General features: G+C 39.7%; 1 protein-coding gene across 2 annotated transcripts in view; it reads left to right on the top strand.

The window, feature by feature from the left end:
* Nucleotides 1-26,634, top strand: part of cacna1c (calcium channel, voltage-dependent, L type, alpha 1C subunit) — a 687,918-nt gene that overhangs the window by 391,521 nt on the left and 269,763 nt on the right. For both annotated transcript variants that reach the window (XM_072267751.1, XM_072267750.1), the window contains exon 10: nt 19,766-19,856. In XM_072267751.1, the coding sequence (XP_072123852.1) occupies nt 19,766-19,856 (91 nt within the window). The remainder of the gene's footprint in view (nt 1-19,765; nt 19,857-26,634) is intronic.

Genomic DNA, 26,634 nt, shown 5'->3' with positions numbered 1-26,634 from the left:
TGGTATGGAAATACCCATGCCCTATAATGGGAAAGCCTAGAAAAAGTAGTGGATATGGCCCAGTCCATCATGGGTAAAGCTCTCCCCACCATTGAGCACATCTACACAGAGTGCTGTTGCAGGAAAGCAGCATCCATCATCAAGGACCCACACCATCCTGGCCATGCTCTTTTCTCACTGCTGCCAACAAGAAGAAGGTATAGGAGCCTCCAGAACCACACCACCAGGTACAGGAGCAGTTATATCCCTCAACCATCAGGATTTTGAACCAGAGGGGATAACTTCACTCAACTTTACTCACCCCATCACTGAACTGTTCCCACAACATATGGACTCACTTTCAAGGATGCCTCGCCCATCTTTTCGATATTTATTGTTTATTTATTTATTTTTATTATTATTTCTTTTTCTTGCTTTCTTTTTGCACTTGCACAGTCTTTGTCTGCACAGTGGTTGTTTGTCCATCCTGTTGGGTGTGGTTCTTCACTGATTTTATTTTGTTTCTTATATTTACTGTGATTGCCTGCAGGAAAATGAATCTCAGGGTTGTGTGTGGTGAGATATATGTACTTTGATAATAAATTTTCTTTGAATTTTGAACTTTGATGGGTAGCAAAATTCAACACCTTATATTTCCCCATGTTTTAAGGAGAGAAATGTGATTAAAACTGCTAATTTGTTTTGATTGTGATTGTTCATTTGTTATTTTTTACAGTTTATTTTAATAATTTGCATTGATCTTGATGTACCATATATTCTCTAATCTGCTTTTGTAAAAGTGAATAGGTGGGAGTGTATATGAAAGGCATCCTACCCAACTGAAATGACTTTGGTCCTGTCATTGCATGATAGTGTAATTATGCACTGGGTGGGGGAATGTTTAAAGGCAATATTCAGATGGTGTTCAGGACCGATCAACATTACTGTGCCAGCAGACCTCAACCTGTAACAACATTGTCCTGTATCACTGTTAACATTGTCACTTTGGTGATGTAAAGTTATAATGAGTTATTAGTACTAAATGTTCTTTATGATATGTCCTTTATAATCTTCCAAATCCACTGATAGGATAAGCAAACTACCATTTCCTCTAAAGCCAAAGTCAATGTTCTAATTGCATTCAAGCAATTGTAGTGGGCAGACCACGTTTTTTACATAGCAACACTAAATTCCTGAATCTGTCCCAGGTTAGATTAAAAGATTACAAAGTATCCAGTTCACCTGTGTCATAATGGGCACTAATGACTGCTGGTCACAATCATACCATTAGTTCTAATCAACAAGCTCCAAAACTTGGGCCTCAAGACCTCCTTCTGCAGCCGGTTCCTTGACTTCGGCATTGGGAGACCACGGTCAGTGTGGATCAGAAATAACATCTCTTCCACTGGCAATCAACACTGGCACAGCTGAAAGATGTGTGCTTATCTCTACTCTCTCTACACCCGTGACTGTGTGGCTAGGCACAGCTTAAACACCATTGATAAATTAGCCAATGACACAGTCGAATTTGGCCGAATTTCAGATGGTGATGAGGAGGCATATAGGAGTGAGATAGATCAGCTGGTTGAGTGGTGCAACAACAACCTTGCACTCAGTGTCAGGAAGACCGGGGAATTGATTGTGGACTTTAGGAAGGGGAAGTTGAAGGAACACGCACCAGTCCTTATCGAGGGATCATCAGTGAAAAGGGTGAGCAGTTTCAAGTTCTTGGATATCAACATCTCTGAAGATCTATTCCTTACCGAACACATTGAAGAAATCACAAGGCACGACAGTGGCTATATTTAATTCGGAGTTTAAGCAGACTTTGTATGTTATCAAAGACTCTCACAAATTTCTACAGATGTACTATGGAGAGCATTCTAACTGGTTGCATCACAGACCAATAAGGAAGGGCCATTACACAGGATCAGAAAAAGCAGCAGAAAGTTGTAAACTCAGCCAGCTCCATCAAGGACACTGGCCTCCCCAGCATCGAAGACACCTTCAAAAGGCGTTGCCTCAAAAAGGCAGTATCCATCGTTAAGGAAAGCCATCATCCAGGACATGGCCCCTTCTCATCGCTGCCATCAAGGAGGAGGTACAGAAGCCTGAAGACTCTCAGTCCATGTTTCAGCAACAGCTTCTTCCCCTCTACCATCAGATTCCCAAATGGATAATGAACCCATGAACACTACCTTCCTTTTTGTTTGCTCTCTTTCTGCACTGCTGGTTTCACTTTTAATATATGCTTCTTGTAATTTATAGTTTTTCATTATTATGTATAGTGATCTACTGCTGACACAGGTCAACAAATTTCACAACATATGCCAGTGATATTAAACCTGATTCTGATTCTGGACGCACCACTGCCGAATCCACTTTGTTCACTTCGTCAGGCTGGCGCAAATAACGGCACAACGGAAATGCTACTGCAAAAAAATCATCAGTGAAAGACTATGATAGGTCTTTTCAGACTGTGTTTAACAGGCAATGAGACAACCCCTAAACCAAAAAAGGTTTACAGAGTGTCCACACCATCTGGTCTTCTCTACAATGTATCATAGTATGCATTTGTTTTCTTCTTTACTGGAAAACACCAGGAGTGATTTAATGTGAATAACCAAGAGTTTTAGGGGTTAGTTAAATGACATAAAATCTGACCATGCTTCATAGGAAACTCATTATGGGAACCTGAGAATGAAAATCCAGCTGAAAACGCATGGCTTAAAGAACAGATGGTACGTGGAAAGAGAGCAGGCCATCCAGCATCTCAGGGGTTTGCACAGATTCCTCAGTGCTGTCTAGATCACTCGTGGCCCAAATAGCTAAGGTCCATATCCTGATATCCAAGTATGAAGAAACCCATATCAAAGTCAGAGAGACAGTCTCCATTTGCTGTATGGAGAGCAGTTAAATGGTGGCAGTTTCAGTTGGATTACTGACATTGATCAGTACATTTTTTTCCATTTTCCACCAGCCAACTAAATGTAATGGTTTTGGAAGACAGTAAATAACAAATTGTTGATGATAACTGTGATCTCCAACTGAAGATCAGCTGATGTCCTTGCAGTGGCAATAGGATAGGTGGCTAATCAGAAGGCAGAAAATCAGCTTTCTCTTGAAGGCCAGAGATGAAGCATTACAGTTGTTCCTATTTCACTAGCAGTGATAAAAAAAAACAAACTTACAGTTGGATCATTTCTCATCTTTCCCTTTTTGCTGAGCTTTGGGAAAAAATATAATGGAAGTATTAAATTGCTAACTGGTGCTCCAGTGTCATGGTAGGAAATGAAGCAAGGTTGTTCTTAAAGCCTTCTTAAGCATCCTTTCCATCTTATGGGAACTTGTAGCTCCTGAACTTTTAAAATGGAGAAGAAGAATTTAAAACATCAAGATCCTTCACTGTGAGCATACCAAAGTTCAATGTAAACAGTGAAAACTTTGCATCACCTTACATACTATTCATTTAACTAGCCGCTCCGTCAAGTATCTTTTTCAACTCACAGCGAAGTTTGCAGTTCCTACATTAGCCTCCATAGCCATAACAGACTTCACAGAACTGAAGTGTTAGCAAGTCATTTTAAAGTTCAATGAGCTTTACTTCAAAGATATCAAAGGTACATTTAATGTCAGAGAAATGTGTACGATATACATCCTGAAATGCTTTTTCTCGAAAAAGCAGCAGAAAAAGTTAATTTACTCTAAGTTCCAATGAGACAAAAGACTACAAGAAATCAAAGAAATCATTTCAAGGATGTTCCCAAAGACACATTAGAATAAATCTATGTTTGACCAACTTCTGGGAATCCCTGACCAAATACCACTTAAATTAGAATAGGGACTTCCAACACAGTGGTGAGAAGATAGAGTTTCATTGGTGGTGGTGGTGGGGGGGTAGGGGGGTTGTAGGAAAGGGGTGCAGGTGGAAGCCCAACCAAAATGGTGGAAAAAATGCCCAATTCCCTTACCAATCCTCATGACCAAATCAATAACCACTTATCCATTCTGCAGAAGAGTCTTGAAATAATCAGTCACCTCACAATCCATACAATTAGTCATAATCATAGTCATACTTTATTGATCCCGGGGGAAATTGGTTTTCGTTACAGTTGCACCATAAATAATAAATAGTAATAAAACCATAAATAGCTAAATAGTAATATGTAAATTGTGCCAGGAAATAAGTCCAGGACCAGCCTATTGGCTCAGGGTGTCTGACCCTCCAAGGGAGGAGTTGTAAAGTTTGATGGCCACAGGCAGGAATGGCTTCCTATGACGCTCTGTGTTGCATCTCGGTGGAATGAGTCTCTGGCTGAATGTACTCCTGTGCCCACCCAGTACATTATGTCATGGATGGGAGACATTGTCCAAGATGGCATGCAACTTAGACAGCATTCTCTTTTCAGATACCACTGTCAGAGAGTCCAGTTCCATCCCCACAACATCACTGGCCTTATGAATGAGTTTGTTGATTCTGTTGGTGTCTGCTACCCTCAGCCTGCTGCCCCAGCACACAACAGCAAACATAATAGCACTAGCCATCTTCATAGAACATCCTCAGCATCGTCCGGCAGATGTTAAAGGACCTCAGGGGAAAACAGCCATCTTTGACTCCGGGACCATCTCAACTAAAGAATAATTTGGTAATTTGTGCTAGTCGACTTCCAAATTTAAGTTATATTGAAGTAAATAGCAGCAGTGTGTGTGCGTATGTATATAAAACACCATGGAATTACAGGAAAAATACTAACATGGAAGAAGATAAGCTGACTGGCAGAAGACAAAGAGTAGGAATATAGGGAGCCTTTGTGGTTAGCTGTCAGTGACTAGTGGTGTTCCACAAATGTTGGTGTTGGATCAGCTACTTTTCATCTTCTATGTTAATGATCTGGATGACAGAATTGATAGTTTTGTGACCAAATTTGCAAATGATATTAAGACAGGTGGAGGGGCAGATAGTGTTGAGGAAGCCAGGAGTCTGCAGAAGGTCTTGAACAGACTAGAAGGACGGGCAAAGAAGTGGCAGATGGAATACAGTGTAGGGAAGTGTGTGGTCATGCTCTTTGGTAGAAGGAATAAAAGAGTAGACTATTTTTGACAGAAAATAATCTGCAGATGCTGTTGTCAAAGGAACACTCACAATGCACTGGAGGAACTCGGCAGCATCAGTTGAAAAGATTAGTTGACGTTTCGGGCCGAAACCCTTCGTCAGGACTGAAGGAAGAACTTTGGGGAGGGTTTGAAGAATGCTGGTAGTTGAAAAAAACAGTAATTTGAAAGACAAAGAGGTGGGAGAGGAGAAGCAGGGTGTTGATTGGCAGGAGAACAATGCGCAGTAGTAGAAGGAGGCGGAACTATGAAGGAGGTGATGTGAAATAGGGATAGAGGAAGGGAGGGGGAGGGAGCTACCAGAAGCTGGAGAATTCTATGTTCATACCAAGGGGCTGGAGACTACCTAGATGGTATATGAGGTGTTGCTCCTCCAACCTGAGTTTAGCCTCATCATGGCAGTAGAGGAGGCCATGTATGGACATATCTGAATGGGAATGGGAAGCAGAGTTGAAGTGGGTGGCTACCGGGAGATCCTGTCTGTTGTGGCGGACGGAGTGGAGGTGCTCCACAAAGCGGTCCCTCAATCTGCTATGAACATAGAATTCTCCAACTTCCGGTAATTCCCTCCCCCTCCCTTCCTCTATCCCTATTTCACATCACCTCCCTCATGGTTCCACCTCCTTCTACTACTGCGCATTGTTCTCCTGCCAATCACCTCCCTGCTTCCCCTCCCCCACCCCTTTATCTTTCAAATTACCATTTTTTTCAACTACCAGCATTCTTCAAACCCTCCCCAAAGTTCTTCCTTGAGTCCTGACGAAGGGTTTCGGCCTGAAACGTCGACTAATCTTTTCAGCTGATGCTGATTGACCTGCTGAGTTCCTCTAGACTATTTTTGAAACAGGTAGTGAATTCAGAAATTGGAGGTGCAAAGAGACTTGAAAGCCCTGGTGCATGATACCCTACAGATTAACTTGCAGGTTGAGTCGGTAGTAAGGAAGGCAAGTGCAATGTTACTTTTTATTTCCAGAGGACTAGAATATAAAAGCTAAAATGTAATGCTGAGGTTTTATAGGGACTGCTCAAACTTCATTTGGAGTAGTGTGAGCTGTTTTAAAAACTCAAGGTTCAAAGTAAATTTATTGTCAAAGTACAAATACGTCACCATATTGAACCCTGAGATTTGTTTTCTTGTGGGCATACTCAATAACCATAGTAGAATTAATGAAAGACTGCACTCAACAGGGCAGACAACCAGTGTGCAGAAGATAACAAGCTGTGCAAATACAAAAGAAAAAGAAAATAATAAATACATAAATAAGTAACCAACAAATATCAAGAACATAAGATGAAAAGACCTTGAAAGTGAGTCCATAGGTGGTGGGAACAGATCAGTGATGGGGTGAGTGAAGTTACCCCCTCTGGATCAAGAGCCTGGTGGTTGAGGGGTAATAACTGTTGCTGATGGTGGTGTGAGTCCTGAGTCTCTGTAGCTTCTTCCTGATGGCAGCAGAAAGAAAAGAGCATGACCTGGACAGTGAAGGTCTCAAATGATGGATGCTGCTTTCCAGCAACAATACTCCATGTAGGTGTGCTTAATGGTGGAGGGGGCCTCATTCGTGATGGACTGGGCCATATCTGCTACTTTTTGTAGGCTTTTCCATTCAAGGGCATTGGCGTTTCCATACCAGGCTGTGATGCTGCCAGACAATATATTTTGCAGCATGCATCTATAGAGGTTTGTCAAAGTTTTAGATGTCTTCACAAACTTCTTAGGAAAGAGAGGTGCTGCTGGGTTTGCTCCATAATTGCACCTACATGCTGGGCCCAGGACAGATCCCTGAAATGGTAACACCAAGGAATTTAAAGTTTCTGACCCTCTCCACCTCTGATCCCCTGATGCGGACTGGCTCATGGACCTCTGGTTTACCCCTTCTGAAATCACTAATGAGCTTTTTGTTCTTGCTGACTTTGAGTAAAACATATCGAAGAAAGGATGTGCTGGCATTGGAGAGGGTCCAGAGGAGGTTTGCAAGAATTATTTTGGGAATGAAAGGGTTAACATGTAAGGAACATTTGATGGCTCTGGACTTGTATGTACTGGATTGTGGGGGAATTCATTGAAACCAAACGATTATTGAAAGGCCTAGATAGAGTGGAGAGGATGTTTCCAATAGTGGACGAGTCTACAACCAGAAGGCACAGCTTTAGAATAGAAGAGGCTGTGCCCTGTGATCCTAGAACAGAGATAAGAAGGAATTTCTTTAGCTGATCTGTTGAATTCATTACCACAGACAGCTATGGAGGCCAAGTCATTGGATATACAGTATTTAAAGCAGAGCTTGATGAGGTCTTGATTTGTAAGCTAATTTGTAATTTTTTAAATCTATAATGTCACGCTGTTATACTGTGTAGATGATGCATATTGTGCCTTGGCAACATATAGCCTAGAAGTTAGAAATAAACATAATGAGAGCCACAGATACAATCTTAAAGTGTAATTCACTGGAAACAGAGACTTAATATAAATAGTAGCATTGATAATTTCCTCTAATACATTACACATGATAACAGGATTGGTATCAAAGCATTTACTGTAGAATTGAAGCAACAGAGTGCCGCTGGAAATCTGCATATTCCTGACTGTATATGCTTGCTGCTGTGAGAAGCATCATTCTTTTCCTTTTATAATCATTTACCAGCTTTTATGTTTTAGTCTTTCTCATGTTAAATTTGACATGCTTTGGCCAATTATCGGTAATATTGAACTGTGATGTTGGGCAGGACAACCAGTTGCTTCTGAAATAAGATAAATAGCAGAATGATATATTATGAGAAAAACTTAATTTAAATGAGTGCCCAAGATAACTCATGTACAGTTAAGAGCAGATAAGTGTTAATGTAATTGCTTTATCACCTCCCTCTGGTTTCATTCCTTCTTCCCTTCTTTCCATGGTCCACTGTCTTCTCCAATTAGATTCCTTCTGCAGCTCTTTACCTCTTCCACCTGTCCCCTTACAGATTCTGACTTCATCCCTCATTCCCCTACCCACCCACATTCCCCCTCACCTGGTTTCACCTATCAACTTGTACTCCTTCCCATCCTCCCCCACCTTTTTATTCTAGTTTCTGCCCCCTTCCTTTCCAGTCCTGATGAAGGGCCTCAGCCCAAAATATCAAACGTCTATTCCCCTCCATGGGTACTGTATGACTTGCTGTGTTCCTCCAGCATTTTTTGTGTGTTGTTAAATGAACCAGTGTCAGAGTACACTCACATGCTCACAAACTCAGCACCAAAACTTTATGTGAACTTACCTTGCAGAAATGGACAAGCCACATCATTTGCATGCCTGACAACAGATCTGGAAATAGATCATTTGTTCCAAGCACAGTCATGGAGAAGATTCAGAAAGTATAGAGAAAATAAACAAAAATTCTCAAAGCTTTCCAATATTTTCATTGACTCCTGGGAATCCCTGATCCAGTCCCACTCAAAAGGGAGAAGGAATAACTAGGATAACAATGGCAAACCTCAAGCTCAACACCTACCAAGCTACAAATCCGTCCATAACCCACAAGTGGCTAAGGCTGAAGGTCCCAAATTGGCTTCGGTGGCCACATGAGAACTCCCCTCTTTGGTCAAGAAAGCACAGCAGTGCTTCCACTTCCTGAGGAGATTGCGGCGAGTGAGGCTCCCATTTCCACCATTTAAACCAATTTTTACAGGCCTTACAAGGGTTTGCAAGAACTGCTGAGAGGGTCATAGGATCTCTCTTCCACCCATTTCAGATATTCTCAGGAGCACTGTGTACACAGGGCCTTTAGCATTGTCAATGATCCCTCTCATTCATCCAACAATCTCTTTGACCCCCTACTATCAGGCAGGAGGTACCATAACATTATTCAAGAACTGTTAGGATAGGAAACATCTTCCTCTCTCCAGACCAGAAGACAACTGAACTCCCTGCCACCACCCAGGTCTCATTTACGAATCGCCAGTTGCATTATATTGTTTATTTTTTAACTAGTATTGTAAATGCACTTTATTACAGTATTCATAACTTTATTGTGGTAATAATACTTCATCTGTTATTATGTGTGAGTTATATGTACTGTGTCGTGAACCTTGGTCTGCAGGAATGCTGTTTTGCTTGGCAGTATGCATGTATACAGCTAAATGACAATAAGCTAAACTTGAACTTACTTGAACACACAATAACTGAAGTAGAAGCAAGTCCTCTACAGAGTCAAAGGGCTGTCTCAGAAGACAATTTAGGCCCTGTTAACTTCTTAATAGCTTACACCATTTGCTGTGGTGACATTACATTTTCTTTTGATGGCTCAGTGCTTAGCTTGAATTGATTCCAGCTACACGAAATTGAACTCGGCTGATGTGGTAACATTCACTCGCTTCACCACTAGCACACAGTAGGTACCATCTACAGAATGCACTACGGTTACTCATTTCGGCTACTTTCTCTAACTATTTGACATTTTAAATGTCTGGCAGTGAATCTGTAAATTGAGAAGTGTAAAATAAACTGCATAAAATGTAACCTCATATCAAGAAGCAATCTTTAATCTAATCACTTCTGGGATACAAATGTCAGCAGCAAAAACGCATGTCCAATTGCACTGAAAATGTGAACAAGTTGTCTATGTTTACTGTCTCAAAGTCAAAAGTATTTTTTGAGGACACTTCAGCTGATATGATATTTAAAACAAAATTAAAGTATCTGACATCAAATAAAAGATAATGCAAAAAATCTGCTGCTAGTTTTTGGCCTTTCACCTTAAAAATAGTACTGGTCATTTGCCTTAAGAAATTTAATCATTCTTGTTATCATAAGTCATAGGAGCAGAATTCAGCCATTTTTGCCCAAGTCTGCTCTGCCATTCCATCATGGCTGATTTATTATCCCTCTCAATCCCATTCTCCTGTTTTCTCCTGGTAACTTTTGACACCCTGACTAATCAAGCATCTATCAACCTCCACCTTAAATATACTCCGTGACTTTTCCTCCACAGCCATCTGTGGCAATAAATTCTACAGATCCACTATCCTATAGTTAAAGAAATCCCTGTTCACCTCTACTCTAATAGTAGACATCCCTCTATTCTAAGGCTGTTTCCTCTGGTCTTAGGCTCACCCACAACAGGAAACATCCTCCTCACATCCAGTTTATCCAGACATTTCAATATTTGATGGGTTTCAATGAGATTCCCCCCCTCATTCTTCTAAGCTCCAGTGTGCACAGGCCCAGAGACATCAAACACTCACGTTAACCCTTTCATTCTCGGAATCATTCTTGTTGACCTCGTCTGGTCTCTCTCCAAAGTCGGCACATCTTTTCTCAGATAAATGGTCTAAAACTGCTCACAGTACTCCAAGCGTCGTCTGACAAAGGCCTAATAAAGCCTCAGCATTACATTCTTGCTCTTATATTCTAGTCCTCTCAAAATAAATGCTATCATTGCATTTGCCTTCTTTACCACTGACTCAACCTGCAAGTTAACCTTTAGGGAATCCTACACAAGAACTCGCAAGGACCCTGGTGCTACATGAAACAACACATAATTACACTAGACTAAGTGAGACAACACAAGGCTACACTAGACTACATAAGACAACACAAAAACTATGCTAGACTACAGACCTACACAGGACTACATAAAGTGCACAAAACAGTGCAGGGCAGTACAATAAATAATAAACAAGGCAATAGGCACAGTAGAGGACAAATTACAATATAATAATAAATGATGTAGAAGTCAGTCTAGTTTCTGGGTATTAAGGAGTTTGATGGCTTGGGGGAAGAAACTGTTGCACGGTCTCGTCGTGAGAGCCAGAATGCTTCGGTACCTTTTGCCAGATGGCAGGAGGGAGAAGAGTTTGTATGAGGGGTGTGTGGGGTCCTTCACGTCCTTCTGCAGATTTCATGCTTCCTCAACACTACCTGCCCCTCTACATACATTTGTATTGTTCGCAAACTTGTTTCCAAAGCCATCAATTCCATCATCTAAATCATTGACCTATAATGTGAAAAGAAATGGTTCCAACACTGACCCTGCAGAACACCACTCATCACCAGCAACCGACCTATCTTATCATATACCTCCTAATACCCCAAAACATCATCCTTAATAACGGACTGCAACATCTTTCCAACTACTAAAGTCAGGCTAACTGGCCTTAAATTTCCTTTCTTCTGCTTCCCTCCCTTCTTCAGGAGTGAAGTGACATTTGCAATTTTCATGTCCTCCAGAACATTTCATAATCTAGTGATTCTTGAAAGATCATTACTAATGCCTCCACAGTCTCTTCAGCTACCACTTTCAGAACCCCAGTGGTTCTTGAAAGATCATTACTACTGCCTCCACAGTCTTTTCAGCTACCACCTTCAGAACGCTGAGCTGTAGTCCATCTGGTCCAGGTGACTTATCTACCTTCAGACCGTTTAGCCTCCCAAGCTCCTTCTCCTTAGTAATAGCAACTGCACTCACTTCTTCCCCGACACTCGAACTTCTGGCAGACTGCTAGTGTCTTCCACAGTGAAAACTGACATAAAACATTGATACATGTGACTTTATCTTCTCTCTCTCAAACTGAAGGGTGAATTATATCATATTATGATCACTGCCTCCTAAGGGTTCCTTTACCTAATCAAATCTGATTCTTTGCCAAACCATTCCAGAATTGGCTTTCCCCTAGTGGGCTCAATACAAGCTGCTCTAAAAACCATCTCGTAGGTATTTTACAAATTCCTTCTCGTGGAATCCAGCACCAACCTGATTTTCCCAATATGCCGGCATATTGAAATTCCTTATCACTATCATAGCATTACCTTTAAAACATGTTTTTCTATCTCTAGTTGTAACTTGTATCCCACGTCCTGACTACTATTTGTTGGGTTGTACATAACTCCCATCAAGGTCTTTTTACCTTTGCAATTTTTTAACTCTACTCACAAGGATGCTACATCTTCCAATTCTATGTCACCGCTTTCTAAGGATTCGATTTCATTTTTAACAATTAAGCCAACCACACCCCCACCACTACCCACCAGTCCTTTCAATGTAATATGTATCATTGGCTGTTAAGCTCCCAAATCTGATCTTTCAGCCCTGACTCAGTGATGTGCACAAAGCTGTACCTACCAATCTCTTACTCTACAAGATCCACAACCTTACTGCATATCCTGTATTCAAATGTAGCATCTTCAGTCCAGTATGCTATCCAAGTTGCATGCCATCTTGGACAATGTCTCCCATCCACTACATAATGTACTGGGTGGGCACAGGAGTACATTCAGCCAGAGACTCATTCCACCGAGGTGCAACACAGAGCGTCATAGGAAGTCATTCCTGCCTGTGGCCATCGAACTTTACAACTTCCCCCTTGGAGGGTCAGACACCCTGAGCCAATAGGCTGGTCCTGGGCTTATTTCCTGGCATAATTTACATATTACTATTTAATTATTTATGGTGCAACTGTAACGAAAACCAATTTCCCCTGGGATCAATAAAGTATGACTATGACTATTCATCACCATTTTTATTTTGCCCCCATGTTACACTTCAGCTTATCCCACTGCCTGCCCTTCCTCAGAGTCTCACCATACATTGCATCTAGTTATATACCAACTGCTCCTTCCAGACCTATCACACCAGTTCCCATCCCTCTTCCAAATTAAACCCTCCCAACAGCTCTAGAAAACATTTCTTCAAGGGTATTGATGCCCCTCAGGTTCAGATGTAACCTGTCCTTTTTGTATAGGTCATACCCTCCTCTTGAAGAGATCCCAATGATCCAGAAATCTAAGACCCTGCTCCTTCTCCAATTCATTTGCCAAGCATTCATCTGCCAAATCATCCTTCCTGGAAGCCCTGCTTTTCAGCTTTCTACCTAACTCCCTATATTCTTTCTTCAGGATCTTATCACTTTTGCTACCTATGTCATTGGTACCAATATGCAATAGGACTTCTGACTGCTCATGCTCCTCCTTTGGAATGCTTCCGACCCAATCCGAGACATCCTTGACCCTGGCAGCTGAGAAGCAAAACACCATTCATTCATTGTTCTTATGAGTGCTCTATCCAATCAATCAGATTTAATATCACTGACATAGGTCATGAAATGTGTTGCTTTGCAGCAGCAGTACATTACAATACATAATAAAGATCTATAAATTACAATAAGAAATATATTTTTTAAAACTAAATATTGCAAAAAGCAAGCAAAACGAAGTATTAATGTAGTGTACATGGGTTCATTGTCCATTCAGAAATCTGATGGTGGATGTGAAGAAACTGTTCCTGAAGCATCAGTGTATGTCTTCAGACTCCTGTACTTTCTGCTTGATGGTAGAAATGAGGAGATGGCATGTCCTGGGTGATGGTGGTCTCTACTAATGGAATCCTCCTTTTTAAGACATCACCTTTTGAAGATGTCCTGATGTTGGGCACACTAGTGCCCATGATGCAGCTGGCAAAGTTCACAACTTCCTGCAGTCTTTTCCGATGATATGCAGTCGCCCCTCCATACCAGACAGTGATGCAACCAGTTAGAATGCTCTCCACTGCACATCTGTAGAAATTTCCTTGAGTCTTTGGTGTCATTTCAAGTCTCTTCAAACTCCTGATGAAATATATTTGCTGTTGTCCCATCTTTGTAATTGCATCAATATATTGGGCCCAGGATAGATCTTCAAAGATATTGACACCCAGGAACTTGAAACTACCCACCCTTTCAATGATGTTCTCTCAACTTCCCCTTCCTGTAGTCCACAATCAATTCCTTCACCTTACTGATGCTGAACACAAGGTTGTTGTTACAACACCACACAACCAACTGATCTATCTCACTCCTGTATGCCTCCTCATAGCCAATGTTTTTCACTTCAGCCAAATTTAGTTGATTTAACACTTAAAATGGAAAAACAAAATATAGATAGAAAGTAAAGAATGACACATTAGGAAACTAGTTGAAGAAAATAATTTCATTTGACTTTTTAATTATTTTTGGGATGATTTCCCTTCTGTAGTTGGCAAACGAAGCTTTAGCGGCTGTTAGAGTTCCTCCAGAACTTCGGGTAACGTTGTTATGACTAATGGATAGGAAATTCCTGAATATTCATCCAGTAATACTGAAGGAATGGACTTATCAAAATAGTATGTGACCTGGAGGGAAAATATGGGAAAAGAACAATGTTCCCACAACATTGCTATTCTTAACCACTTCTGAGGAGGTAACAGAAAAGACTGGTGCTCTTTAAGATTTGTTTGGCATTGTAAGTATACTACAGTCAGCACACACTGTTGATTAAGGGGATATATGTTGGGTCGAATCAGTCTGGGCGAAGGAGAGAAAAACAAGAAAGAAACTGAAATAGAGAGGTACAGCCACACCTGTAGAGTGAGAATGTAGAGTGAGAAAGATACAGGTGGACACACTAGTGATTATTCAAAGTTTTTTTTTAATTCAGTATTTAGTCTCTGGGAAAGCAGTGTGCCAAGATGGAAGAGAACTGTTGTACCTCAGACTTAAATTGTGCATCTTTGAAGCAATGTAGAAGGCTAAAGGGAAATAGTTCAGAGTGGGAATGAGTCACATTACTCTGTATTGCTCTGTACCACTCCCACTTGTCCCTACTGCTCCAAGTAATTATTAGTTTGTCAACTTCATCTGTGTGCACCCTATCATAGATGTTCCTTATGTTCTCTCACCCGTTCCCCTCTCTGCAACTTAAAATGCCCACCTGTTTTCTCATTGCTTCAGTTCTAATTCTCGTCCTTTCTTTCTATCCACACTCATGGTACCTGCCCTGCTGAGTGCTCCCACAATTTCCGGTTTTGTTTTGGATTTCCAGTATACCCATTTTTTTCTCCAAGGAATGTTATCCAAATTGGGTCTAAGTCACCTTGATTTGATTGATGATTGGAAATTGTGTGAATCGAGCTAAACATTCTTGAATCAGAATCAGAATCAGGTTTATTATCACTGGCATGTGACGTGAAATTTGTTAACTTAGCAGCAGCAGTTCAATGCAATACATAATCTAGCAGAGAGAAAAAATAATAATAATAATAAATAAAATAATATTAATAATAAAGTAAATCAATTACATATATTGAATAGATTTTAAAAATCATACAAAAACAGAAATACTGTATATTAAAAAAAATGAGGTAGTGTCCAAAGATTCAATGTCCATTTAGGAATCAGATGGCAGAGAGGAAGAAGCTGTTCCTGAATTGCTGAGTGTGTGTCTTCAGGCTTCTATACCTGCTACCTGATGGTAACAGTGAGAAAAGGGCATGCCCTGGGTGCTAGAAGTCCTCAATAATGGATGCTGTCTTTCTGAGACACCTGGGTACTCAGAAGATGTCCTGGGTACTTTGTAGGCTAGTATCCAAGATGGAGCTGACTAGATTTACAACCTCCAGCAGCTTCTTTTGGTCCTGTGCAGTAGCCCCTCCATACCAGACAGTGATGCAGCCTGTCAGAATGCTGTCCACAGTACAACTACAGAAGTTTTTGAGTGTATTGTTGACATGCTAAATCTCTTCCAGCTCCTAACGAAGTATAGCCATGGTCTTGCCTTCTTTATAACTACGTCGATATGTTGGGATCAGGTTAGATCCTCAGAGACCTTGACACCCAGGAACTTGAAGCTGCTCACTCTCTCCACTTCTGATCCCTCTATGAGGATTGGTATGTGTTCCTTTATCTTACCCTTCCTGAACTCCACAATCAACTCTTTCGTCTTACTGGTGTTGAGTGCCAGATTGTTGCTGTGGCACCACTCCACTAGTTGGCATATCTCACTCCTGTACGCCCTCTCGTCACCATCTGAGATTCTACCAACAACGGTTGTATCGTCAGAGAATTTATAGATGGTATTTGAGCTATGCCTAGCCACACAGTCGTGTGTATATAGAGAGTAGAGCAGTGGGCTAAGCACACACCCCTGAGGTGTGCCAGTGTTGATCATCAGCGAGGAGGATCTGTTATCACCAATCCGCACAGATTGTGGTCTTCCGGTTAGGAAGGTGAGGATCCAATTGCAGAGGGAGGTACAGAGGCCCAGGTTTTGCAACTTCTCAATCAGGATTGTGGGAATGATGGTATTAAATGCTGAGCTATAGTCGATGAACAGCATCCTGACATAGGTGTTTGTGTTGTCCAGGTGGTCTAAAGCCGTGTGGAGAGCCATTGAGATTGCGTCTGCCATTGCTATTGTGGAGATAGGCAAATTGCAATGGGCCCAGGTGCCTGCTGAGGCAGGAATTCAGTCTAGTCATAACCAACCTCGCATAGTATTTCATCACTGTCAATGTGAGTGCTTCCGGGCGATAGTCATTAAGGCAGCACACATTATTCTTCTTAGGCACTGTTATAATTGTTGCCTTTTTGAAGCAAGTGGGAACTTCAACCCGTAGCAGTGAGAGGCTGAAAATGTCCTTGAATACTCCCGTCAGTTGGTTGGCACAGGTTTTCAGAGCCTTACGGGACCTTCCACCTTGCGAGGGTTCACTGTCTTTAAAGACAGCCTAATATTGCCCTCTGAGACAGAGATCACAGGATCCTCAGGTGCAGCAGGGATCTTCACAGCTGTAGTTGTGTTCTCCCTTTCACAGCGTGCATAGAAGGTGTTGAGTTCATCTGGTAGTGAAGCATCGCTGCCATTCATGCTATTGGGTTTCGTTTTGTTGGAAGTAATGGCTTGCAGACCCCGCCAGAGTTGCTGTGCATCCAATGCTCCCTCTAACCTCATTTGAAATTGTCTCTTTGCCCTTGAAATAGCCCTCCGCAAATCATACCTGGTTTTCTGGTTCAGGCCTGGGTCGACAGACTTGAATGCTACAGATCTAGCCTTCAGCAGGCGACGTACCTCCTGGTTCATCCACGGCTTTTGGTTTGGGAATGTACAGTAAGCCTTTGTCACTCATCCACACAGGTTTTAATGAAGTTAGTAACAACTGCAGCATACTCATCCAGGTACGAAGATGAATCCCTAAATACAGTCCTGTCCACCGATTCAAAGCAGTCCTGTAGGTGCTCCTGTGTTTCCCTTGTCCATACCTTCTTGGTCCTCACTACTGGTGCTGCAGTCTTCAGTCTCTGCCTATATTCAGGGGTAGAAGTACAGCTAAGTGATCAGACTTCCCGGAAGTGAGGGGGTGGAATAGCCCGGTATGCATCCTTGGTAGTGGTGTTGCAATGGTCCAGGGTGTTGTTTCCTCTGCTATTGCAAGTGATCTATTGATGGTAGTTGCTTAGTGATTTTTTCAGACTGGGCCTGGTTAAGATCTCCCAAAATGATGCTGAAGGCGTTAGTGTGTGTTGTTTCATACATGTTGATCTCATCTAAAGTCTGGTTGACATTGGCCTGAGTTAGAATGTAAACTGCTACTAAAATGGCCCCAGAGAACTTCCATGGTGGGTAGAAAGGACAGCACTTTACCGCTAGATATTCCAGGTCTGGTGAACAGAATTGGGACAGCACTGATATATTTGTGCTCCAAGAAGAGTTGATCATGAGGTATACTCCTCCACTTCTGCTTTTGAGAGGCTCTATAGATCTATCCTGACAGTGTATCCTGCCAATTTTATAGTAGAAAGAAAAAATGTTGAAGACGCAATCCACTTGTCAACCACCAAAGCTTTCTTGGTTAAGATTTTTTATATAGTACTTGATTACTTTGACTATGTTGTCAATGGTAGCTACTCAGCTCTCCTTAGCAGGTTAGTACATTATTGCTAGTTAATTCTTTCATCTTGTTCATTTTACTGCCTTGCATGTCAGTTTAAGTTTTAATACGTATTGCTATCCTCCTTGTTTGATGTCTGATATTGCCCATCGTATGAAAGGAATTACCAGGCCCAAGTTGATTGATAACAAGGGGAAATTTATTTGGTTTAGTCATTTCAATGAAATTCATTGTAATATTAACACATATTTTAACATTACCATAGTATGCCCATCAATCTGTAATTTTTTCTATTTGCTAAAAATGGAGAGCGCATGTGCTCGTTCAGTGTTTGTAAATAACATTACATTTATGGAAATATTTTACTCAGAAAATTTCCATGATTTTATTTATAATGTAATTTTATGATCCACAATAATTTAACAGGAAGGGCATTATGAGTTAATTAAATATTATACATTTCATCTTTATTTATAATGCAAAATGGCTGCTATTAAAAGATACACTTAAAGTATAGCATTGTATATTTCTTACCTGTTGCATTTGTCTATTTTCTATCAATATTTAGTTTTAAGCACCATTGGTTTATATACATCTAATAATATAATTCCAATTTTATTTAAATTGTCATATCTTGTTTAAAACCCATTTCCTAAAACATACAGAGATGGTGCAATATGTATAAAGTAGTCTTTGCAAAATATGATCTCCTGTCTTTTGATGGTCCTGGATCCAACAGATCCTTTCAGTAACTTCATATCTAATCAACATTTTTTTGTTATGCCATCTGTTCCAAACATTGTACGCACACATCCTCAGTCGTATCACTCTAGAGTTCCTTGACAATATTGTGTTCATTGTACCTTTTAAGATATGTTCACTACAAGTGTAGGTAGAATTGTTTTCTTGAGAAGGAGCATGTGCATTTTTATTTACATAGAAATTAGAAATCATATTGACGAAAGCTAATAAGAAAATCCAATTCCTTTTATTTTGCTGTCACTATCATTTCTAAGATACACTACTGTAGTTATTATTCTAGTTATCCTGAGAAGTGATCTATTTTTAGAAAGCAATCATGAATAATTTGAATGGAGTTACTTATTGTAGTTGTAGCCCCCATAATTTATTTAACTGAATGGCTAACATGCCTGATAGTAATAGCTGAATTTCTGTAAACTCTGAAATAACAATAAAAACATTGACTTTTGAACAAAATTGTTCTCATTATTTCATTCTCAATAATTTTAGTCATACTTTTGATATTTAAGACATTTGAGAAGTCAGCTAAACTTTACTTAAAGTGTGACAGTTTTATCCTATTGTAGGTTCATATTGGAGAGAGGGTTTATTTGAATGAATTGTAATACAGTAGCTTAAAATTGTGTTTATATAATGTTTGCAATTATAGAGGTAGCAGTATAATATTAGAAGATAATGGAAATATTCTGATGAGCAAATAGCGTGTAAGGATTAATCTGGAATCAAAATTCTATTGGCTCTGAACATTTTCTGCTTTTTATTAATATTTGACCTGATAGAATGAGAAGGATTAAATGTATAGATAAAATCTTTTTCCACCACTGGCAGTTTTGTTCCTTATTGTTTTCTATACTTTAACAAGAAAATAGCATCTAAAATTGATGTTTACAGTAAGTGGGTACTGCTTCAGATCCTGATCTTTGTCTGTTCGTAATTTTAACAGAATTGTAATTCTTGTAATTTTCAACAGAATTGAAAATATCTTAAAATGTTAAGTGAGATTACTTTCCAGTAATCATTCAGATAAATTAATTATAAACCTACTGAAACTCCCAGTTATATTTCTGCCTTTAACTTATTGCTTGTAAACCACTTGCAGAAGTTTATTACACTTCCAACTTAAAGTTTTACTGGAAAGTTATTATGTTTTTGAGTATGCTGGATATAATGTGGATCAATTATAAACAGATGTATCATTCTAATTATTTCTCATGAATTAATACATGCTCTTTTATATATCTCCTACCATCTGTAGTGAGCATGCCTACCAGTGAAACTGAATCTGTGAACAATGAAAATGTGGCTGGTGCAGAATTAGAAGATTTGAACTGCTGTGCTAGACTTGGGTAGGTATTTTTCTAACATATGATATTTCTGGATTAGCCAGGGCCAGGAAGTATGCCTATAACTTAACCTATTTATAGATTCTCTTCCTAGTTTGGTTTTCCATCCCTGATAGGAGAGTTTAGTATGCTAACTTATTGAGCAATAGAGCTTTGAATGTGATTATAAATACTTACACTACGCAGCTTTAATATCTTAAATTTCCTGTATACATCTTTGAAATGTTCTATTATACAATACTTTAGCTGCTTTGTTTTCTGGATTAATATAAATCATATTTATTTAATAATTACTTTTCCTCCATCACAATAATAGAAAAATATTTCTCAGTGTTTATTGGTATTGAGGTGCTCACTCTGTTTAAACACAGAAGTGAGATTGTAGTCTCAGGTCAGGTTGCCTGTTACGTCTCTGGCGTTTAGACCAGCAGTGAAGATCCCTCATCTCTGAAAGTCTTCCTTTATTGTGTCAGTAGCTTCCTCTTGGTTCATCTCTATTGTCAGTCATGGAAGCCCCAGATGAAGACTCAGGAATACCATCTCACTCAGATGTAGAAGGATTCTTCACTGCTGTTTCTGTAACAATTTGTTTTACCAGTTAGCCTTGAGCAGAAGCTGGTGAACCATTCTTAGTCTGGCCTCTACCTTTTGACCTGTTTGCATGGGTGACCCTACCGAGAGACAAAGCGTGAAGCCCGGACTCCAGCCAGCATATCTCTCTGGGTCACTGAGGCATGCAAGCCTCCGAACCATGACAAGGTTGTTCTTCTCTTAGAGATTTTAGTCTAGGATGTTTCAATTCTTTATTGGACAAAACAATTGTAGCATAAAGCAATTACTATTTCAATAGATGAGCATATTTCTGAGTGATGTGGACTAGTGTGATAAATATGATGGCATCATGTCCATAGTTGGAGAACTGTGGGTGGCATTCAATCTGGCATCCAAACTTATATGAACCATTGCGGCACGAGTTAAACCATTCGCCATAATGGGTAAAGAATTAACACATTGAGCCTAGATCCACTGCAAGTGCACAGAGTTGATATATAAAGATGCCAGTCAGGTTACAATGCTGATTTACTTCCATCATTGACAAGCTGGAGTTCATTGATGCAGCCAAGGCATTGTGTTAATATCGCAAAATTCAATATATGTCAAGCAGCAGAAAAGAATCTCACCCGATATTATCTGAAAGAATGCACTATGAATGTACTATATACTAGACGTATGAAATTTAAAACAAAAATGAAAATGCCAAAAGTACTGAGATCAGATAGCATCTGTGAAGCAGGAAACTGCATTACAGTTTCACATTAATTAACCAGCATTTTCTGTTTCTGCTTCTGTTTGAAGAGATCATCAACTATAATTAAAACGAGTTGCATTTGATGTTGCTTCAATTCAGTAAATATTTGGTACTTCTAAACTTCATTGAATTTAAGAAGTTTAAGCTAAAGGAGTATATTTTGTCTTCATGATTTTCGCAGTAACTCTATTCTACTTTATAAAGTTCTTAGCAGCATGGCAAGGTGAATTTAAAGAGAGAGAGAAGGACAATTCACTTGAGGGCAAATGAATAAATTGTGGATGACACCCAACAGGATGCCAAACTCAGTAAGGTCCATTCAGGAGCTCTTCTGTATAAATCTCAGTGAAAATACAATGGGATGAGTAGAAGCAGAATCAGGTTTATTGTCACTGACATATTGAATGTCATGAAATCTGTAGCTTTGCAGCACCAGTAACATAAAAATTGCTATAAGTTACAAAAATAAATAAATTTTATAATAGACTAATAACAAGGTAGTGTTCATGGACCATTCAGAAATCTGATAGCAGAAAAGAAGAAGCTGTTCCTAAAACTTTGAGTGTGGGTCTTTAGGCTCCTATGCCTCCTCCCTGGACTGTGGACAGTAATGTGGAAAGGGCATGTCGTGGATACTGAGGGTTTTTAATGATGGATGTCACTTTCTTGAGGCACATCCTCTTGAAAATGTTTTCAGTGGCAGAGAGTGCTGTGCGGTGATGGAACTGACTGAGTCAAAAATCTCTTGCGGTCCTCTGCATTGGAGCCACCATATCAGGCTATGATGTGACGAGTTAGAACACTGTTCACTGTACATCTATAGAACTTTGCAAGAGTCTTTGGTGACATATCTCCTCAAGCTCCTAATGAAGTAGAGCCATTGGCATGCCTTCTTTGTACTGGGCCCCAGAGAGATCCTCTGAGATGTTGATCATTCCAAGAACTTGAAGCTGCTCACTCTTTCCATCACTGACCCCTCAGTGATGACTAGTGTGTGTTATCCCCTTCTGGTCCACATTCATTTCATTGCTCTTGCTGATGCTGAGTGTGAGGTTGTTGTTGTTGTGACATCACTCAACCAGCCAATCTATCTTGCCTCCTCATTGCCATTTGAGAGCACTTGGTGTTATCGGTGAATTTTGACGGTGTTTGAGCAGTGCCTAGCCACTCAGCCATGAATGTAGAGGAGAGAAGTGGGCTAAGCACGCATCCTTAAGGTGCTCTTGTCTTGTATGTCAGTGAGAAGGTGTTATTACTGATCCACACTGACTGTAGTCTCCCACCGAGAAAGCTGAGGATACATATGCATAAGGAGGTCCAGATTTTGAAGATCATTAATCAGTAGTGAGGGGATGATGGTAGTAAACACAGAGTAGTAATCGATAAACAGCAACCTGACAGATGTTTTGCTGTTATCTAGCCTGGATTTCTATGAAGCTTTGTTTACATGCCATAACTTTCACCACAGAACTGCATCAGGATCACTTTGTTAGTTGCAATTAACGAACTTTTCTGTGCAGACGCAAACTATAGCTAGAGCAGGAGCAATCCATAATATTTTATGCCCATTGCACAATAAGGTAGATTACAGGTGCCCTCTATTACAAGAGAACCAGATACATTTAATTTACCCCTGACTGACCATATGTGTGAACCCCCCCCCACCCACTTTTCTGGGCGTCTCTGGAAACCCAACTCATTAGCCGCTTGCTAACAGCCACTGGGTTCTGCGATGAACCCACCTTTCTCTGGCTTTGTACACCTAGGATGTGTAACAACTTTGGTCCCGCCAAATCCGTGAGGTTGGGATGTCTCGCTCACCTCGATTTGTGTGAATACTGTTGAGATTTGCTGCCCCCAGCAAGAAATAACAGATCGTATGCTGCATACAATTTATAAAGTATATTTAAGAATGTTAATTTAAATGAACAGTTATTAAATGAAAGAAAGAAAAAAACAAAAAAAGGGCCCATTACTTTTAAACAGTCAAATGTGCACTTAAGTTGGAGATCATCTTGAGCTTGTCTGTCACTCACTCGCTGGACCCTCGGTCTGCATGAAAGCTCACACCACCTTCTGAACATCACTCGAAACCCATCTCGAACAAACGGGTCTCCCACAGAATTGATTCTTCCTTCTTTTTTTTTAAATATAATTTTTATTAAATTTTCAAAAAGAATACATGAAAAGATAAAATCTACCCACCCCCCCTCCCCTTAACCCTCCCCCCCCCCATATATAGTCCTACCTAAAAAGAAAGAAAGAGAGAAAAAAGAAAAGAACCGCCTGGTTATTGGAAGGTTTCCACATGCTCCATGGGATTCAAAATAAATTTGGTATAATTATTCGTTACTTTCCCCAAGTAACCAAAATCTTTATCAGAGCACTTAAATATGCCATCCTATCTTTTGTAAGTAAGGGCGCCAAATATTCAAAAATGTTACATATTTATCTCTTAAATTATAAGTAAATTTTTCAAGTGGAATAGAACTAGCCATTTCATTATTCCAACGATCCATACTTAAATACGAATCAGATTTCCAAGTAACTGCTATAGTCTTCTTAGCTACTGCCAATGCAATTTTTATAAATTCTTTCTGATATTTATTCAATTTAAGTTTCAGTTTTATCCCTTCAATATCACCTAATAGAAATAATACAGGGTTATGTGGAAATTGAATTCCAGTAATTTGTTCCAATAAGACTCTTAAATTTATCCAAAAGGGTTGAATTTTAAAACAAGACCAAGTAGAATGTAAAAAAGTACCAATTTCTTGATTACACCGAAAACATTTATCAGATAGATTTGAATTTAATCTATTTATTTTTTGTGGTGTAATATATAATTGGTGTAAAAAATTATATTGTACTATTCTAAGTCGAACATTTATTGTATTTGTCATACTGTCAAGACAAAGTCTTGACTAATTTGTTTCATCAATATTAATATTCAGATCTGTTTCCCATTTTTGCTTTGACTTATGGATTCCTTGTTTAATTGTCTGTTCTTGAATCAAATTATACATACAAGAAATAAATTTTTTAATTTTTCCTTTTTGAATTAAAATTTCAATTTCATTAGGCTTTGGCAAAAACATTGTTTGACCCAGCTGGTTCTTCCTTCTTGAAGCCAGCCAGCTGCACAAAGCAAAAGGGACAGCATCCTCAACCATCTTTTCCCCCTGTCTCCTCCCAGCTCCCGCTAACAAAGAACAAAGACCCAGCATTCTCCAGAACCTTCTCCCAATTCTACTCTCCTGATTGGCTGACAGCACTTCCCTCTTACAAGCCTCTTATCTTAGCTCAAACCCAAACGAGTTGAAAGCAGAACAGACTGCTCTTATAGAACTGCTAAAATGAAATACTCACAGCACAGCAGTAAAAATCTTAACCAGGGCTTTACATGTGCATATTCATGAAGGTGCCTTTTGCTGTAAGGAAGTGGCATTTCTGTGGCATTGCTGATGGTGTAGTGGCATTAACACTGGACTTTGAGGCGGATGGTCCAGAGTTTGAATCCGGATGGGTCCCAAACTTGGGTAGCCCAGTATCTGCACAGAAGAAAGGCCTGGCAGTCTACTTCCGTATCTTGCCACAAGAACCCCAGTGGACAACTACACTATCCATAGGGTTTCTATGAGTCGACAACAGCTCGATTGCACTCAACCACAACAAAATATAAAAGCAGAGGGAGTCCATTTGCTTAAATTTGCCATTCATTGAGATCAGAGCTGTTCATTTACTCAGGGTCACTATAATGTATGAACCCCATATTTCTTGTTCCATTAATATGTAAAAAGTCTAATGACTTTATTCTAACAAAATTTGAACCATTTTTGTAACAACTAACAACCTGTTTATTCAGAGGGTCAAGAACAAGACCTAGTGGTAGCATCCCCTACATCAACTAGCAGCTGATAGATTACATCACTGTCCAAGCAAGCAACCACAAAATAACCTATATAAGTGACTACTAGAGAGTTCACTGCCGAATCAGATCTGTTACAAAGTTATCACAAGATTGCTCTCATCCCTTTATAGTGCTCAGGGCTTCAAATTGACATTATTAAGCAACAGAATGGCTTTGTAGAATTGCACAATGTATCTTCTGTGAGACTTTTGAAACAAACTCTGGGTTTCTGATATCATGCCACACCAAATATTACTTTTCCTTTCCTCCAAAATATAATTTTTATTAACAGAAGCCGAGGGTTAACTTTGCTTTTTCTCCACAGATGCTGCCTGATCTCCTGACTGGTACAGCATTTTGTGCTTCCTATTTAATATAAGTGGTATGATTGATTCCTGTATGATGGATATCATTGCCTGAACCTTAGATTCAAACTTAGTTATAGTGGGGAGGTCATGGTGACATTGTACAGGATGTTGGTGGGGCAGCACTTGGACTACTGTGTTCAATTTTGGCCGCCCTGCTGTAGTATTAATTAACTGGAAAGCGTGTAGTAAAGATGCTGTCAGGACTTGAGGGACTGAGTTATAGGGAGATATTTGACAGGCTATGACTTTATTTCTTAAAGTATATGAGAGTGAGAGGCGATTTTCCTGTGGTGTATTAAATCACGAGGAGCGAAAGACAGGGTGAACACACAAAGTCTTTTTCCCCAGAACTGGATAATCAAGAACTAGAGGGCCTAAGTTTAAGATGAGATGGTAAAGATTTAAGCGGAACTTGAGCAACAGATTTTTTATTACACAAAAGGTGGTATCCATATGGAATCAGCTGCCAGAGCAAATGGTTAAGGCAGGTACAATAGCAACTTTTAAAGTATGGTTGAACAGGAAATGTTCGGAAGGTTATGGGTGATGAGACCAGCTTGGTCTAGAATAACATCTTGGTCAACATAAACCCATTCGGCTGAAGAACCTGTTTCTATGTTACCGAACTATGACTCTATGAACTATCATATGTGGCAATACTTTTGCATCTATTTACCTTATAGTTGTATTTTGCAATTTTCCGTGGGTAATAAAAGAAATTTTGCCACATGTATTACAGGAGAAGATAATGCAGTGCAATTTTAAGGAGGCTAAGTTGGAGTTCAGCTGTCAGGCAACTTAGGTTCAGTTATAGGAAAAGATGTGCTGCTTCTTTATAACAAAGGAGCTTACAAGTCTATTTAATGGATTACTGAGATTCCAAAATAGGTTATTCCCTAGTTGGGGATAGCTTTAAGGTCGAAGGGGATTAAGGAAAGAAGTTCAGTTACATTGATGAGATTTTGTAACATACGACCTGAAAGAGTAATGGAGACAAAACATACTTGAACTAGCATTCTCCTGAAATTGCTACAATCATCTGATGTTCACTACCTATGTTTTTCTGAAGACTTGTAAATGTTTTGCATATTCATTTGACTGGTGTCTTACTGGGCAATAAACTAATTTTTTTTTATGTTTAAAAAATAGAGCCACTATGACATTTCAGAAAAGTTACAAAAATTGATGAAAACA

The sequence above is a fragment of the Mobula birostris genome, chromosome 9 (genome assembly GCF_030028105.1).
Source record: "Mobula birostris isolate sMobBir1 chromosome 9, sMobBir1.hap1, whole genome shotgun sequence".
NCBI lineage: Eukaryota > Metazoa > Chordata > Chondrichthyes > Myliobatiformes > Myliobatidae > Mobula > Mobula birostris.
This window is presented reverse-complemented; position numbering and strand designations above follow the sequence as displayed.